This window comes from Arachis ipaensis, chromosome B7 (genome assembly GCF_059453495.1).
Source record: "Arachis ipaensis isolate K30076 ecotype BB chromosome B7, ASM5945349v1, whole genome shotgun sequence".
Lineage (NCBI taxonomy): Eukaryota > Viridiplantae > Streptophyta > Magnoliopsida > Fabales > Fabaceae > Arachis > Arachis ipaensis.
Genome location: NC_142442.1, coordinates 960,395 through 973,992, shown reverse-complemented (window position 1 = coordinate 973,992; position 13,598 = coordinate 960,395). Strand labels below are relative to the sequence as shown.

Sequence of the window (13,598 nt, the reverse complement as noted above, 5' to 3'; positions counted from 1 at the left end):
AATTTTTTTTTAGTGAAGTAGATGAAGCAGACAGCGTTCAAGGAGGAAAAAGAAGAAGGAATTGATGCTGGGTGGGGATGAAGGGGAAAGTGACTCGGAGGGTGGGTATGCATGCAATGAAGGAGTTTTGTTGGGTTAAAGGGGCACCGTTTGTGGGAGCAACACGCATGCAACACGTGGCTGGATATCAAGAACTCGGACGGTCCGTTTTGCACGAAAAACTTGGACCATCCGATTTGTCAGCTGCAACTCGCACGGTCTGATTACTCTCTCGCTGACATCACAAGCAGGTAAAGCTCCCTTATTCCATATCGGAGTCCTATACTAACTGAAGCTCCATAACAAAATTAAAAAGCGAAAGAAAAACATATGTAAATCAGTATCAGAATACGTCACATCAGTATAATTAACTTCAAAATATAATTTGTTGGAGAATAATATAATGATATAGTGATTAATTTATGAGTAATTATTTTTTACCAATTTAAACATTTAGTATTTAAACAATTAAACAAGCATAACTTGTGCAAAACTTATGAAACTATATTCTTATTTATTGAGGAACAAAACATTAAGTTTGTTTTTTAATTGGCTAATAAATAAATTATATTTTTCAATGAATGAATGAATTAGTTAGGTTGATCCAATGCAGTGAGAAACAAATTCGGAAGCTTCAAATAGCACGGCATGGAACCAACAACTTCACACTTGTTCTCTTTCCTCACTGGTTTCGTTGCTTCCATAGCAGTCCACTCTTGCAACATTGATTGAAGAGTGGCTGTTACATAACGATAATAATTAAAAATAACTCTCTCTCTCTCTCTCCCCCCCATTCTTCACTACTTCCTCCCTTTAATAATCTCCTGGTTCATTTTCTCTTATTTCCAACTTAGCTTAGATTACTTCGTCATGTTCATGTTCGTGTAAAGCTCGCAACTTTGCATCTGGGTGGTGAGGAACTCAACTCTCCTTTTATTGCTTCATAATAATGTCTAGTATATTTGAATTATTATTATATTTTTTTTTAATCAAGTATATTGGGTGTGAATATATGATTTATTAGGAACTTGGAATTGATAGTTATTTGTTAGACATGCATTAGGAACTAGGAAGTTCTGAAATTTTCAATTTTAGGTTCAATTTTTTGTTGTGTGGTTTTGAATTTGAAGTTTCAATAACTGAAAGCTTTGTGGTTGTGATTTGTGAAGGGAAATGAGAACAACTGACTAAGCTTGAAAATAGGAAAAAGAATTGGTCTTTTGATTGATTTGAACTTGGGTTGTGAAATGGAGTTCCCTTCCCTCTCTATGAGGGCATGTAAAACCATGGGAGGTTGGACCCTTTTGTTGCCGCTAGTACTGCTGCTATGGAGTTCTGTTGTGCATTCAAATTCGGATTACTTGATTGGTCTTGGAAGCTATGACATCACTGGTCCTGCAGCTGATGTCAATATGATGGGGTATGCCAACGCAGAACAAATTGCATCTGGTGTTCACTTCAGGCTCAGGGCTCGTGCTTTCATTGTCGCCGAGCCAAATGGTAACCGGGTGGTGTTTGTGAACCTTGATGCTTGCATGGCTTCACAGCTTGTGACTATCAAAGTTCTTGAGAGGCTGAAAGCAAGGTAAAAGTAAAACAATGATTTGGTATTATGATTACTTTGCAGAAACTATGATAGATTTCTTAGATTTCGCTGTGTAGTTATGCATTTTTTTTCCATTTCTTAATTATTTACCATCCTTAATTGCATGCCTGAGGTTGTACTTCGCTTGGTTTGGCAGATATGGTGATCTTTACACTGAAAAGAATGTAGCTATTAGTGGAATTCACACTCATGCTGGTCCTGGTGGTTATCTCCAGTATGTTGTGTATATTGTAACATCCCTTGGATTCGTTCGCCAGTCATTTGATGTCATTGTTGATGGAATTGAGAAAAGCATTGTTGAGGCTCATGAAAATCTCCACCCAGGATCAATATTTGTCAACAAAGGTAAGGAAAAGAAGTTGTATTGTTTTTCTCTTTCCCAGTAAGGCACTTGTCCACTCACATGCATAACCATGGCTTCCATATTATTTAAAATTTATAGTGGTTTTAAGTATTTTTCTGTTTAAGCGTGCTGGGTTAAGATGAAAAACTATAGGAGGCAAATTGATCAGTTTGTGTTTCATTTTGTTTTGACTTTTCGGTTTTGTGTTATGTCTACAGCAATTTAGAAATGAAAGAATCAGGAAATTACACATGTGCTAGATGAGACACAAATTTTTCTATTTTTTCTCTCAAAGAATAGTATCCAAGTATGTTGACTATTATGTCAACTTTCTTCCTCTCTATGGTGATATCATAAGGTTATAACACAGTTATCTTCAACTTATAGGAGAGCTCTTAGATGCCGGTGTAAATCGCAGTCCTAGTGGTTATCTCAATAATCCTGCTGAAGAGAGAAGCAAATATAAGTATAATGTGGATAAAGAAATGACTCTCTTAAAGTTTGTTGATGCTGAATGGGGTCCTGTTGGAAGCTTCAATTGGTTTGCTACTCACGGAACCTCAATGAGTCGTACAAACGCATTAGTTAGTGGGGATAATAAAGGTGCTGCTGCACGTTTTATGGAAGACTGGTTTGAGCGAAAAAATGCTGTAAAAATGGATAATGTTGGATTTGAAGATGGTGGCATCCCCCGAAGAATCTCAAACATAATTCCCAGCCTTAATGATAATCGTGAGTTAGTTATTGTTGTTTATATTTTGACTTAATGTGTGCAATGATGATATAATTGATTGCATTATCTTAGTCCATAATTTCTAAGTTCTGAACTTCTGATAAAGTGCCTCTAATTCGATTCAAAATTTGTGGGTACAGACCATGAACTACTGGAAATCGCAGCCTCCTTCCAATCTCCTCCTGGAAGACCAGTAACAAAATCTTCGAGCATTGCAAGACGCGTAAGAGGTGCACTTAGGCAGGCTGACAAGCCTAAATTTGTATCTGCATTTTGCCAATCGAATTGTGGTGACGTTAGTCCAAATGTCCTTGGAGCTTTTTGTATAGATACTGGACGACCTTGTGACTTCAATCATAGTACTTGTGGAGGGAAGAATGAATTATGCTATGGCCGAGGACCAGGGTAATTATTTATTACATTTAAACTTTTCTATCAAGTGCATTAAAAATTTACCTAACCTTTTTATTACTATATCACATCCTATCACCAATGTGCAGCTATCCAGATGAATTCGAAAGTACACGTATGATAGGAGAGAGACAATTTAAAAAAGCAGTGGAACTATTCAGTGGAGCATCTGAACAGATTAAAGGGAAGGTTGATTCTCGACATGCCTACATAGACTTCTCCCAGCTTCAGGTAAATCTTCCGAATTCCAAGGTAGTAAAGACATGCCCCGCTGCAATGGGATTCGCATTTGCTGCTGGAACAACAGATGGACCTGGAGCTTTTGATTTCACGCAAGGTGATGATCAGGTAACCACTGATTTCATACTTTATGTTGACTGGTTCCATTATCTTCAATTCGTGCTCTTAAATTGCTTTCATTGTCTCTGCTTATTCTTTGTTCTAATTGTATGCCAGGGAAATCCTTTTTGGAAGCTGGTCCGCAACTTGATTAGAACACCAGGCCAGGAACAAATTGATTGCCAGAAGCCAAAGCCCATTTTGCTTGATACTGGTGAAATGAAAGTACCATATGATTGGGCAGTAAGTTACTTATTCATCCTGAACTTCAATGAATTCAAACACTCTCAAAGATAATTTTATGTCACTATTATGACTACTTGTGGTTTTCCCAATACACTTATTTTGCTTGGTTGAAAGATGTTCCTTATAGAAAACTATGTTGCTCCTCGCTCGTACTATTAAAAGTATAATTGTTACTTGCATTAACCTTTCTTCTCTAATGTTCATCGCAGCCTTCAATACTTCCCATCCAGATCCTCCGAGTTGGACAGTTTGTTATTCTTAGTGTACCAGGAGGTATGGACTCTTATTCTTAATTCCTATGATGATTAACATTTCGATCCTTCACATTTTGAGACAACTAGTTTCAACTATCAATGACCTCATTGCAATTAGAAGCACCGTATATAAATCAATATTAATGAGAAATACACTCCTTGGATCAAATTTTTTAACATTTTTGAGCTTATAAGTTGTAAGAATATGCTGAAATGTTACTGATACCATGATATCTTGATGATTTGGGTTGTAACGGTTTCAATTCTGACAGAATTTACAACAATGGCTGGAAGGCGTCTTCGTGATGCAGTGAAGACAGTGCTAAGTGGTCACAAAGATTTCGGTAACAACATTCATGTTGTTATAGCTGGGTTGACTAATACTTACTCACAGTATGTGACAACATTTGAAGAGTACGAAGTGCAAAGATATGAGGTCAGGCAAAATTCTTTTGCAGAGAGACACAAATCATGTCATCAAATTGTTTTTAGATTATAGCAGTAATGTATCTGCTTTCTATTTTTCTGCATTGTCAGGGTGCTTCCACGCTTTTCGGTCCACACACACTCAGTGCATACATTCAAGAGTTCACGAAGCTTGCAAACGCTCTCATCAGTGGCCAGCCGGTAGAACCAGGGCCACAACCCCCGGATCTCCTCGACAAGCAGATAAGTTTGCTGACACCGGTAGTGGTGGACACAACACCTCTGGGCTCAAACTTCGGGGATGTCATCTCTGATGTGCCCAAGAACGCTACCTTTAAGAGAGGCGACATGGTGTCGGTTACTTTCTGGTCTGCATGCCCCAGAAATGACCTAATGACAGAAGGTACATTCTCACTTGTGGAATTCCTCCAAGGAAAGGAAACTTGGGTTCCTACCTATGATGATGATGACTTCTGCTTGAGGTTCAAGTGGTCGCGGCCTTCTAAACTCAGCTCGCGAAGTAAAGCAACCATAGAATGGAGAATTCCACAGGATGTAGCTCCTGGTGTATACAGAATAAAACATTTTGGTGCTGCAAAGAGTTTGTTAGGATCCATTCGCCACTTTACAGGTTCATCAAGTGCATTTGTAGTAGCATAAATAAAGGGGAGGGATGGTGAATGGTGAATACTCATTATACATGCCTAAAGCTATTCATTACTACATTGTTGTTGATTTGTTCTGATACTGAGTTCTCTAGCAGAACACCATGAATCAGAGGTTGAAATAGTTGATTAAGTTGTTGTATTTGTTAACTATTGCTCTTCAGACATGGTTAATTATTTATACAAGAAGAATACATGCAAAGAAATGTTGAGTTGTTATTTGTGTCTTAATTTTCAAATTGTTAAATTTCTGACTCTAAACATTTCTAAATATTCTTAGTACAAGTCTAAAACTGCTGAGGATCATGACTATGTTCATTTTGTTAATATTGAAATTTGAATCGCTAAAATGAATAAATAAGATTCTCAGTTGTATTTTTAGTTCAATTAAGGAACATAAAATTTTCCCTTTTTCCATTCATGAAACTAGTTTGAGCATAATACTTGGTTCTTTACAATTATTTATGTGCTACAAAAACTTGGGCTCTTAATTATTAATTATTAATGATGGGTCATATATAATAATAAGAAAGGATTAATTGGGATACAAAAGGTATATAAATAATATTTAATAGTATAAAAAATATTATCTTGTAGGTAAATTACAATTGAACCTTAGAAATTGAAATTTAAAAGCTGCGTTTGTTTTTGAGAATAGGATAAGATAAATACTAAGAATAAGACATAAATAATAGATATAAAAAGTTTGTTTTTGAGAATAGGATAAGATAAATACTAAGAATAAGACATAAATAATAGATATAAAGAATTTAGTATTTTTGTATTCTGTTTGATGATAATGAAAATCTAATTTATTTTTATTTATTTTATTTAAAAAAATTGAGAAAAAAATATAATAATAAAAAATATAATTATAAAAAATTAACAAGAATAATAAAAAAAATAAAATATAAGTTATATCTGTGACAAAATGAACACAAAATATATCAATTCAATATTTTTGGACACAATATCTCTCTCCATATTTCATTTGTCAAATACGATTTTGTGCCTGCAAAGAGTCACAGAAACGTTCTCTTTTTTCTTTTTTGGGTAAATTATATTTAAAAAGGGTAAAATTGGAAAGGCAAGTTACGTAAGGAATACGACGTCGTCTCCGAGAATCTCCAGCTAGGTAGCTAGCAGCTTCAGCTGCAGAAGCGTGTTTCCGTCGCAGCGGAAGAACAATTCTCAGTTCTCAATTACGGTTACTGTGTCTGTGTGTTGAAGACGAAGCATTTGAATTGAATTGAATTAGTGGAAAACAAAAATGTCAGTGCAGGAGTACCTGGACAAGCACATGCTCTCTCGAAAACTCGAGGATGCTGTCAATGCCGCCGTTAGGGCTAAAACCCCCGATCCCGTCCTCTTCATCGTAACCTACTCTTCACTCTTCTCTCTTCTCTCGTCATTTCTCCGTTTTCCTCTTCTCTCAATCGATTCCTTTTTTTGTTTGTTTGTTTATTCAGTCGAATCACATGAAGAAATCAGTGCAATCAGTCATCACAAAAGTGAAGGCACGTCAGATCCTCGATAGCAGGGGAATTCCAACGGTGGAAGTGGACCTTCATACCAACAAAGGTGTTTTCCGCGCCTCCGTCCCCTCCGGCGACTCCTCCGGCATGTACGAGGCCGTCGAGCTTAGGGACGGCGACAAAGGCGTCTACCTTGGAAACGGGGTTGCTAAGGCTGTGAAGAACATCAATGACAAGATTTCTGAAGCGCTTGTTGGTATGGATCCCACTCTTCAGTCACAGATTGATCAGGCCATGATTGACCTCGACAAAACCGAGAAGAAGGTCCCTTAATTTCTCACATTCTTTCCCTTTGAACAACCAATCACTATTTCTCTTTGTTCATTGTTTTTGTTGCTGCTGATTTTTAGTTTTTTTTTTTTTATTTTTTCAGGGTGAACTTGGAGCTAATGCTATTTTAGCCGTGTCCATTGCTGCCTGTAAAGCTGGAGCTGCTGAAAAAGAGGCATGCTTTTCTCAAGTCTTTTATCTTTTGGGGGGTTAAATAACAAGAAGTTCATGATCGTTCAGTTTTTAAGGTGGAAAGCCAGTATGATTGTTTCTGTAATTTCAGGTGCCACTTTACAGGCACATTGCTGACCTGTATGGAAAAGTCAGTCCCATGCTTCCTGTTCCGGCCTTTACTGTTATCAGCGGCGGAAAGCATGCGGGCAATAATCTGGCCATTCAGGTATAGCTTCTGTTTCACTTTGCTTCATTTTTTAGCCATGCTTATAAGTGTGTGAGTAATCTTGCTGTAGTTAGGCTTATAAGTGATTAAGTTCTGTGTTCTGTCTGCTGCTTTGTTGTGTAGACGATTCTTTCACACATGTAAAGCTTTCTTATATAGTTTGTGTCGTTAGGAAATAATGATCCTCCCAACCGGAGCAAATAGATTTGTGGAAGCTCTGCAAATGGGCACCGAGACCTATCATCACTTGAAGGTGATTTTACTTATTTATCTATGTTCTGATTTCCCTTTGATCTCCTCAAAGTCCAGTTTGTTGTTTCTCAGCCTTATTTTTCATTGGATTAAAGAATCCTAGCAGCCACTAGCAGATAGTATGTTTAAGCTGATACATTAATTTTCTGGTTGATGATAAAAGGGCAGGCTGTTATAACAGAAAAATATGGTACACATGACTGTAATGTTGGTGAAAGTGGTGGCTTTGCTCCTAATGTCTCCAGGCAAGCTATTTTATTGTTTGTTATGTAGTCTTTTACTAAAAAGGGTATGAAAGCATAATTAGTTATGTTAAAGATGCATGTGCTTAATAATAATACATTTGGAAAAGATCCTAACAAGTGAGAATAATATTAATTTTTTTTTCATTTTTCTTAAATCTAAAGTTATTACTTTCAGAGTTCTTTTGATTTATTTCATTCAGCTGACTTAAGTTAAGTATCATCAGCTTTAGAGAAGCCCTGGATCTTGTAAAGGAGGCAATTCGCCGAGCTGGTTATACTGACAAAATACAGATAGCACTTGATGTTGCTGCTACTAACTTTTGTATAGGTAATTGCAATTTTCAGTCTCTTTTGTACCTCTAGATGTTCAGAAGATGGAATATGCTGATACGTGCTTACTATAATATTGCATAATGCTATTAAAATGAATTGCTTTATATGAATTGTCTTTACTATTTCAGTGTCACTTTCAAAAAAATAGATGCAGTTTCTGTTACAACAAAGCTACTATCCTTCCTACAGATGTTAACAATTCTATTACACTTCCGAGAAATCTTTTACCTTTGACTACCTTGAAGCAGTATATGTGTTTCCCCTGATATAGGTACAAGATATGATCTGGACTTCAAATCTCCTCAAAAGTCAGGACAGAATTTTTTGTCAGCGGAGGATATGGTGGAGTTGTACAGGGAGTTATGTAATGGTCAGTAATTTTCTAACTATATTTTTTTTCCTAATGATATCATACGTCGTCTAGGCTATACTTCATGCTTGTTTTGTATCTTTCTTTCTGAATATGCAGATTTCCCAATTGTATCAATAGAAGATCCATTTGACAAGGAAGATTGGGAACATATCAAGCGTTTCTCTAGTACTGGAATTTGTCAGGTGTAATTTCTTATGCAATTGATATTTTATATGAGTTAATGCACATTCAATCTCTGTCCTTGTTAAGTTGTGCTAGATGCTATGGTGTACGCCCTATCCTTTTGGTTATTACAGAACATTTTAAATGAAAAATAACTTTGTATTAATGCCACATTTTCACAATACAGAATCTCTGTTGCCTGATTGTGGTTTTAAGTTTAGAAATATACTGACATGTTACCAATGAGATGTTTACTTGATCTACTGGATACTTCTTTGAATGGTTTCCCCTCATTCCAATGTTATGCAGGTAGTTGGGGATGATCTTTTGATGTCTAATGTAAAACGCATTGAGAGAGCAATACTAGAGTATGCATGTAATGCTCTTCTTCTTAAGGTAACTGATTATAATTTAAATGAACTTTGAAGGGGTTCCTTTGTTTAGTTCAAAATTGTTCCCACTTTTTCTTCATAGAATTAATCCTGTTTCATTAATAGGGGTGTTGGATATCCAGAGTTTGCAAAAAGGTTGCTTTTTGTGCAAAATACATTAGAAGATAGAGTTTACAAAGCCACTTTATATAAATATATTAGCTTGACTGCACCTTAGTTTTTCCAGTGCGTTTTAGCTTTAGTTTTTTGGTCATTTAAGAGGATATATAAATCCTTCTCTTTGTGCCCTTCCGTGTATCTTTCCTGAAAATGAAACAACAAATGTGATGATTTCCCATTGTAATGTAGATCAACCAAGTTGGAACTGTTACAGAGGTCATTGAGGTGGTGAAGCAGGCAAAGGAAGCACATTGGGGAGTGGTAACTTCTCATAGATGTGGGGAAACTATAGACTCTTTCATAGCTGATTTATCTGTTGGCCTTTCCGTTGGTCAGATCAAAGCAGGAGCTCCTTGCAGAGGCGAGCGACTAGAGAAGTACATCCAGGTCTCTTTCTTATTTCTTATGCTGATGGAATTAGTGCACTTTTGTGGCTTACTTCAAATATTGACCTGCTAACCATTATTCTTCATCCGACTATCGTTGCAAAAAGATGGAAATTATTTATTTAGCATGACAAACCAGTTAGACACCCTTCTCTATCCATACTGCTAAACTTCATGCACAAGTCTAAGCAGAGTTTTGTGAACTATCTACTATCTTGATGGATGTAGACTTTTTGGTTTGCTTACTGTCATTTTAGGGTGTTAGTCATTCAATATTTTAGCCTGTAGTACTATGATTTGAATTTTGATGCAGCTACTGCGAATTGAGGAGGAGCTTGGAGATCAAGCAGTTTATTGTGGTGTAGATTGGAAGCAATGATGATGAACAATTTAATAGGGGTTTTTTTTCAGATACGCCTTTTTTACTTTGTTGAAGTTTGATACGCGAGGTCGAAGTTCATTCTTGTACCATATTCAACAGCATCCAATGTACTATTGTCTTGATCATTCCCGTTATCATTTTTTTTTTTGGCTGTTACTCTTGGGGTTCTTTTGGTCGTTATGCCATTAGTTTAGCTAGTCTTATCAATGAGTATTCAAGAATGTTTATGAGATAGTGTGGCTTGTTTATTTATACATTGATATATTGGAAATATACTAACACTAATACAAACGTGAAATTTTATGGGTTTTCGCATCAAAATAAAAATTTTTCTCTGATCAAGTGACTTCTATTACGGCTATTCTTGGCTCTACGCCTATTGTTGGAGTGTTAGACTCATCAAGTAAACTCTAGCCTTTATGATAGACCCATTTCCAAGCTTAAACCCAGGGCTAACACTAACAGGAAAGCCTACAACATATCCAGGTGGTACTCTCCAACCTGAAAATCTCACCACACTGCATATACTCTTTATGGAACTCAGCTCCAGGACTTGCCTCAAAGTGACTTGGTGCAAGTTTAAGTGAGACTGCAACCAAATGAAGCAACAACACAGCCTTAAAACTTTGTCCTTGGATGGTTTCCTCAACAGACTTGACTCTGCTGCTCCAAATTGCCAAACAAGACTCCTCCATCTTTGGATGGACAATGCTAAGGTACTTGTTTGAGCAGAATCTGCCAAAATGGCATGTCGGTAAAATTCCAAGGAGCTCAGCAGGATCCATGGACTTCATGTCTCGGTATTGTGTGAAGCAATTGCGGCGAAACTGATCAGGGTTGAGAAGGGTGGAGAGGCTGCCGTCCATGTAGAGCAATTTCAATTCAACCTGCCATACACACTTTAATTAAGGAAAATGGACCCATGGTGATTGCAACTTCGGAACATAGGATTCTTCTATTGAAAGAGCTTGCATTTTTGTCATGAAACAGAGCATTCTATGCATTAATGCCATTCATGAACTAGATCAAACCCACCGAAATCTTGAAAAAAAAAAAAAAAAAAAAAGCAATTGTCCAATGAGATTTATTTCATACATAATTTACATTCCATACATCAATTTAAAAAAGAAATTAAAAGAATTATAAATAAATGCAAAATTATGAAGCATACTGCATACATGTCCCTTTCCCGGTACTCACAAGTCACAATTCATTGCATGGAAATGGACAACATATTACTACAAAGAACAACATTGTCCTTGTGAGTGTCAGAGAGGCCCATTCCTCTTTAAGCCGTGACATGAGTGGCATGCAATGAAAGCATACTCCAATGCAAATGAGAAGTTATCAGTGTCAGTGCATGGTTTACTCTTACATAAGCAGGAAAAAGAAAAAGTAGAGGACTATGATGCTATCCATGTGATCTATACTACCAATATCCCTTACCAAACTCACCTAACATCAGTTAAGAGGTGCAATGAGCTTTGAGATCAAGTCATTGATCTTTCATATAAAAAGATGACCAAGAGTGAATTGTTACAAAGTTAATATTATAAGCAATCAATATATACCCGTATCAGATCAATAAATTATGCAGGTACCAAACTCTCAAAGTCCAAAGCATGCAGTATGGATTAACAATCAATTATTCAACTTTAGGGACACAGTACAACCCTAATAATTATAAGCATATAAATATAAATCTATATCTGTACATTGCATTAATCCAATTTAAGGCTGTAGTAAGATTTCGTGCGAATATAATAATTGAAAATCGTTTTAAAAAACAAATACATGCGTTTGCCGGGAGTCGAACCCGGGTCTATTGCTTGGAAGGCAATTATCCTAACCGTTGGACTACAAACGCAGTGGATGCCTCAGCTTCTAATTTATATTCTCTAATTTTCAAGTAAGGTCTCTCTTATGAACCGTTGAATCCTCTGTTCCTTATAAGCCTCTCATACCTCCATCCCTAAATATCTTACAATAATTTAATGATGATACTATGCTTGTCGCAATCTGATTACTTTGTTATTGAGTGCTCATTATGACCATATTTATCACATATTCAATGAAAATACGTTCATATAATAAGGCAATAAGCACTGAGCAAACTTGGTAGATTCTTGAGCTGGCAACCCTTTAGAACTTTCCATATTTTTTAAACCTATATAGGGAATTAAAAAAATATTATTAAAATTTAGAGATCCCAAGTCATACCTAATCTTTTTCAAGTGCAAGCTATGTACCCTATAATTTTAAAGGGATTTACATAGAAAGCTGTAGCTACCCATCCATATATATTTATTTAATGCATTCTATAAGGTTTGGTTAAATCAAAGTTTAGACTTTAGACTCCATCCAAACTCATCAATTAGTTTGGTATATTTTTTCAAAAATGATATATAGACATAAAAATACGCTACCAAATCAGTCAAATAGTTATTATATATTTTCAATTTTTATTTTGTGCTTCAAATGTATTTATATGAGTTGTTAATTTGGTAGCTAATTTTTTATATATATTTAATATAATTGATTATTTTTCAATTAAAATACATTGGTTTCTGACTAATGTGTGGGCGTTAGGGGTGAGTACGGGTAGCGGGTACCCGATTATCCGTCCGAACTCGAACCGAACCAATTAAATTGGTTCTGAAACCAATGGGTAATCGGGTTCAATCCGAATCAAACCGATGACTTTTGTAAGTGATTGGTTCGGATATTAGTTTTAGGGGTGCGGAACCCGAACCAACTTTCGAACTCGATCATATATTAATTAAATAAAAAAATAAAAAATATATATGGCTTTTTCATTAGACAATGATTATTCATTATTAATATGTTTGGATTTTAATGAGTTTAGTTTTTAATGTATTTAGTATTTAACATGTTTGTGTTATTTTTATTGATATTATATGTTTATTGTATTTGTTGAATTTTAAAGATAAAAATTTAGATTTTTTTATGAATTTTAAAGTTATCGAATACCCAATTACTCGGACCGAACCAATCCATTTTTAATCGGTTTGGTTTGATTTGAGTACATATATAAAAAAAATGTAAATCCGAATCAAACTAATCTAATTATACTTTAATCGGTTCGGTTTTAATTTGACCATAAACTCGAACCAAACTGACCCGTGCTCACCCCTATATGTGGCAAGTAACACTCTCAACGGTGGTCATTGCATGCCTGTCCCTCTCTTCTTGTATTATTATCTTTGTCCTAATTGAAATTAAAAGGACGGTGTAAATTGCAAAATCAATTTTGGAAATACACAAATCATCTTTCATTCCTCCAACCTTTTATTATTATTATTTTCACTCCACTTGCCAATCTATCATGCCAAATGTTCATTGTCGTTTTACCACAATGTGTCGACACAAGTTTTCAATCAAATGAGTCACTCCTACAAATAAATATAATAAGTATCTCAATCTATAAATATTAAAAAAATAAATATATGTAGTTATGTACCACTTTTATATACATAGTATGAATTATGAATATCACTCTTAATATATACCATAATAAGCATATAACGTATCGCTAAAATTTAAGTAGTTCATCTCATTCAAATAAAATAAACTTAATATTCATGCATTGAAAGTTTTGCCATTGAACCAATGTGATTCGAATCAAA

General features: G+C 35.6%; 2 protein-coding genes and 1 non-coding gene across 4 annotated transcripts; 2 read left to right on the top strand and 1 right to left on the bottom strand.

The window, feature by feature from the left end:
- Window positions 1-447: 447 nt before the first annotated feature.
- LOC107609139 (neutral ceramidase 1) lies at window positions 448-5,281 on the top strand. 2 transcript variants are annotated; one of them, XM_088492527.1, is made up of 10 exons: window positions 448-951; window positions 1,209-1,624; window positions 1,782-1,990; window positions 2,376-2,720; window positions 2,862-3,126; window positions 3,222-3,480; window positions 3,589-3,714; window positions 3,927-3,990; window positions 4,244-4,407; window positions 4,509-5,281. In XM_088492527.1, the coding sequence occupies exons 2-10, from the start codon at window positions 1,287-1,289 to the stop codon at window positions 5,055-5,057; spliced, it is 2,319 nt and encodes a 772-aa protein (XP_088348653.1). In that variant the 5' UTR covers window positions 448-951; window positions 1,209-1,286; the 3' UTR covers window positions 5,058-5,281. The 2 variants fall into 2 exon arrangements, with proteins under 2 accessions (XP_088348653.1, XP_088348652.1); XM_088492526.1 differs by having other exon boundaries at window positions 577-951; window positions 3,222-3,714.
- Window positions 5,282-6,133: 852 nt separating this feature from the next.
- ENOC (cytosolic enolase) lies at window positions 6,134-10,278 on the top strand. The gene is made up of 12 exons (XM_016310842.3): window positions 6,134-6,437; window positions 6,532-6,861; window positions 6,971-7,042; window positions 7,151-7,267; window positions 7,440-7,520; window positions 7,688-7,764; window positions 7,989-8,092; window positions 8,369-8,467; window positions 8,567-8,652; window positions 8,942-9,028; window positions 9,373-9,570; window positions 9,883-10,278. Exons 1-12 carry the CDS (start codon window positions 6,333-6,335, stop codon window positions 9,946-9,948), a joined length of 1,422 nt encoding a protein of 473 aa, XP_016166328.1. The 5' UTR covers window positions 6,134-6,332; the 3' UTR covers window positions 9,949-10,278.
- Window positions 10,279-11,746: 1,468 nt separating this feature from the next.
- Window positions 11,747-11,818, bottom strand: TRNAG-UCC (transfer RNA glycine (anticodon UCC)). Its single transcript has one exon. It is a non-coding gene; the product is annotated as a tRNA-Gly (tRNA).
- Between the last annotated feature and the right edge of the window lie 1,780 nt (window positions 11,819-13,598).

What these genes read in the sequence shown, in the direction of transcription:
- LOC107609139 (XM_088492526.1), top strand. Translation starts at nt 1,287, where the DNA reads ATGGAGTTCCCTTCCCTCTCTATGAGGGCATGTAAAACCATGGGAGGT. An exon ending in CTTGAGAGGCTGAAAGCAAG is followed by an intron (nt 1,625 to 1,781) that starts GTAAAAGTAAAA and finishes TTGGTTTGGCAG; the next exon opens with ATATGGTGATCTTTACACTG. An exon ending in ACGAAGTGCAAAGATATGAG is followed by an intron (nt 4,408 to 4,508) that starts GTCAGGCAAAAT and finishes CTGCATTGTCAG; the next exon opens with GGTGCTTCCACGCTTTTCGG.
- ENOC (XM_016310842.3), top strand. Translation starts at nt 6,333, where the DNA reads ATGTCAGTGCAGGAGTACCTGGACAAGCACATGCTCTCTCGAAAACTC. An exon ending in AGACCTATCATCACTTGAAG is followed by an intron (nt 7,521 to 7,687) that starts GTGATTTTACTT and finishes ATAAAAGGGCAG; the next exon opens with GCTGTTATAACAGAAAAATA. An exon ending in GTAATGCTCTTCTTCTTAAG is followed by an intron (nt 9,029 to 9,372) that starts GTAACTGATTAT and finishes ATTGTAATGTAG; the next exon opens with ATCAACCAAGTTGGAACTGT.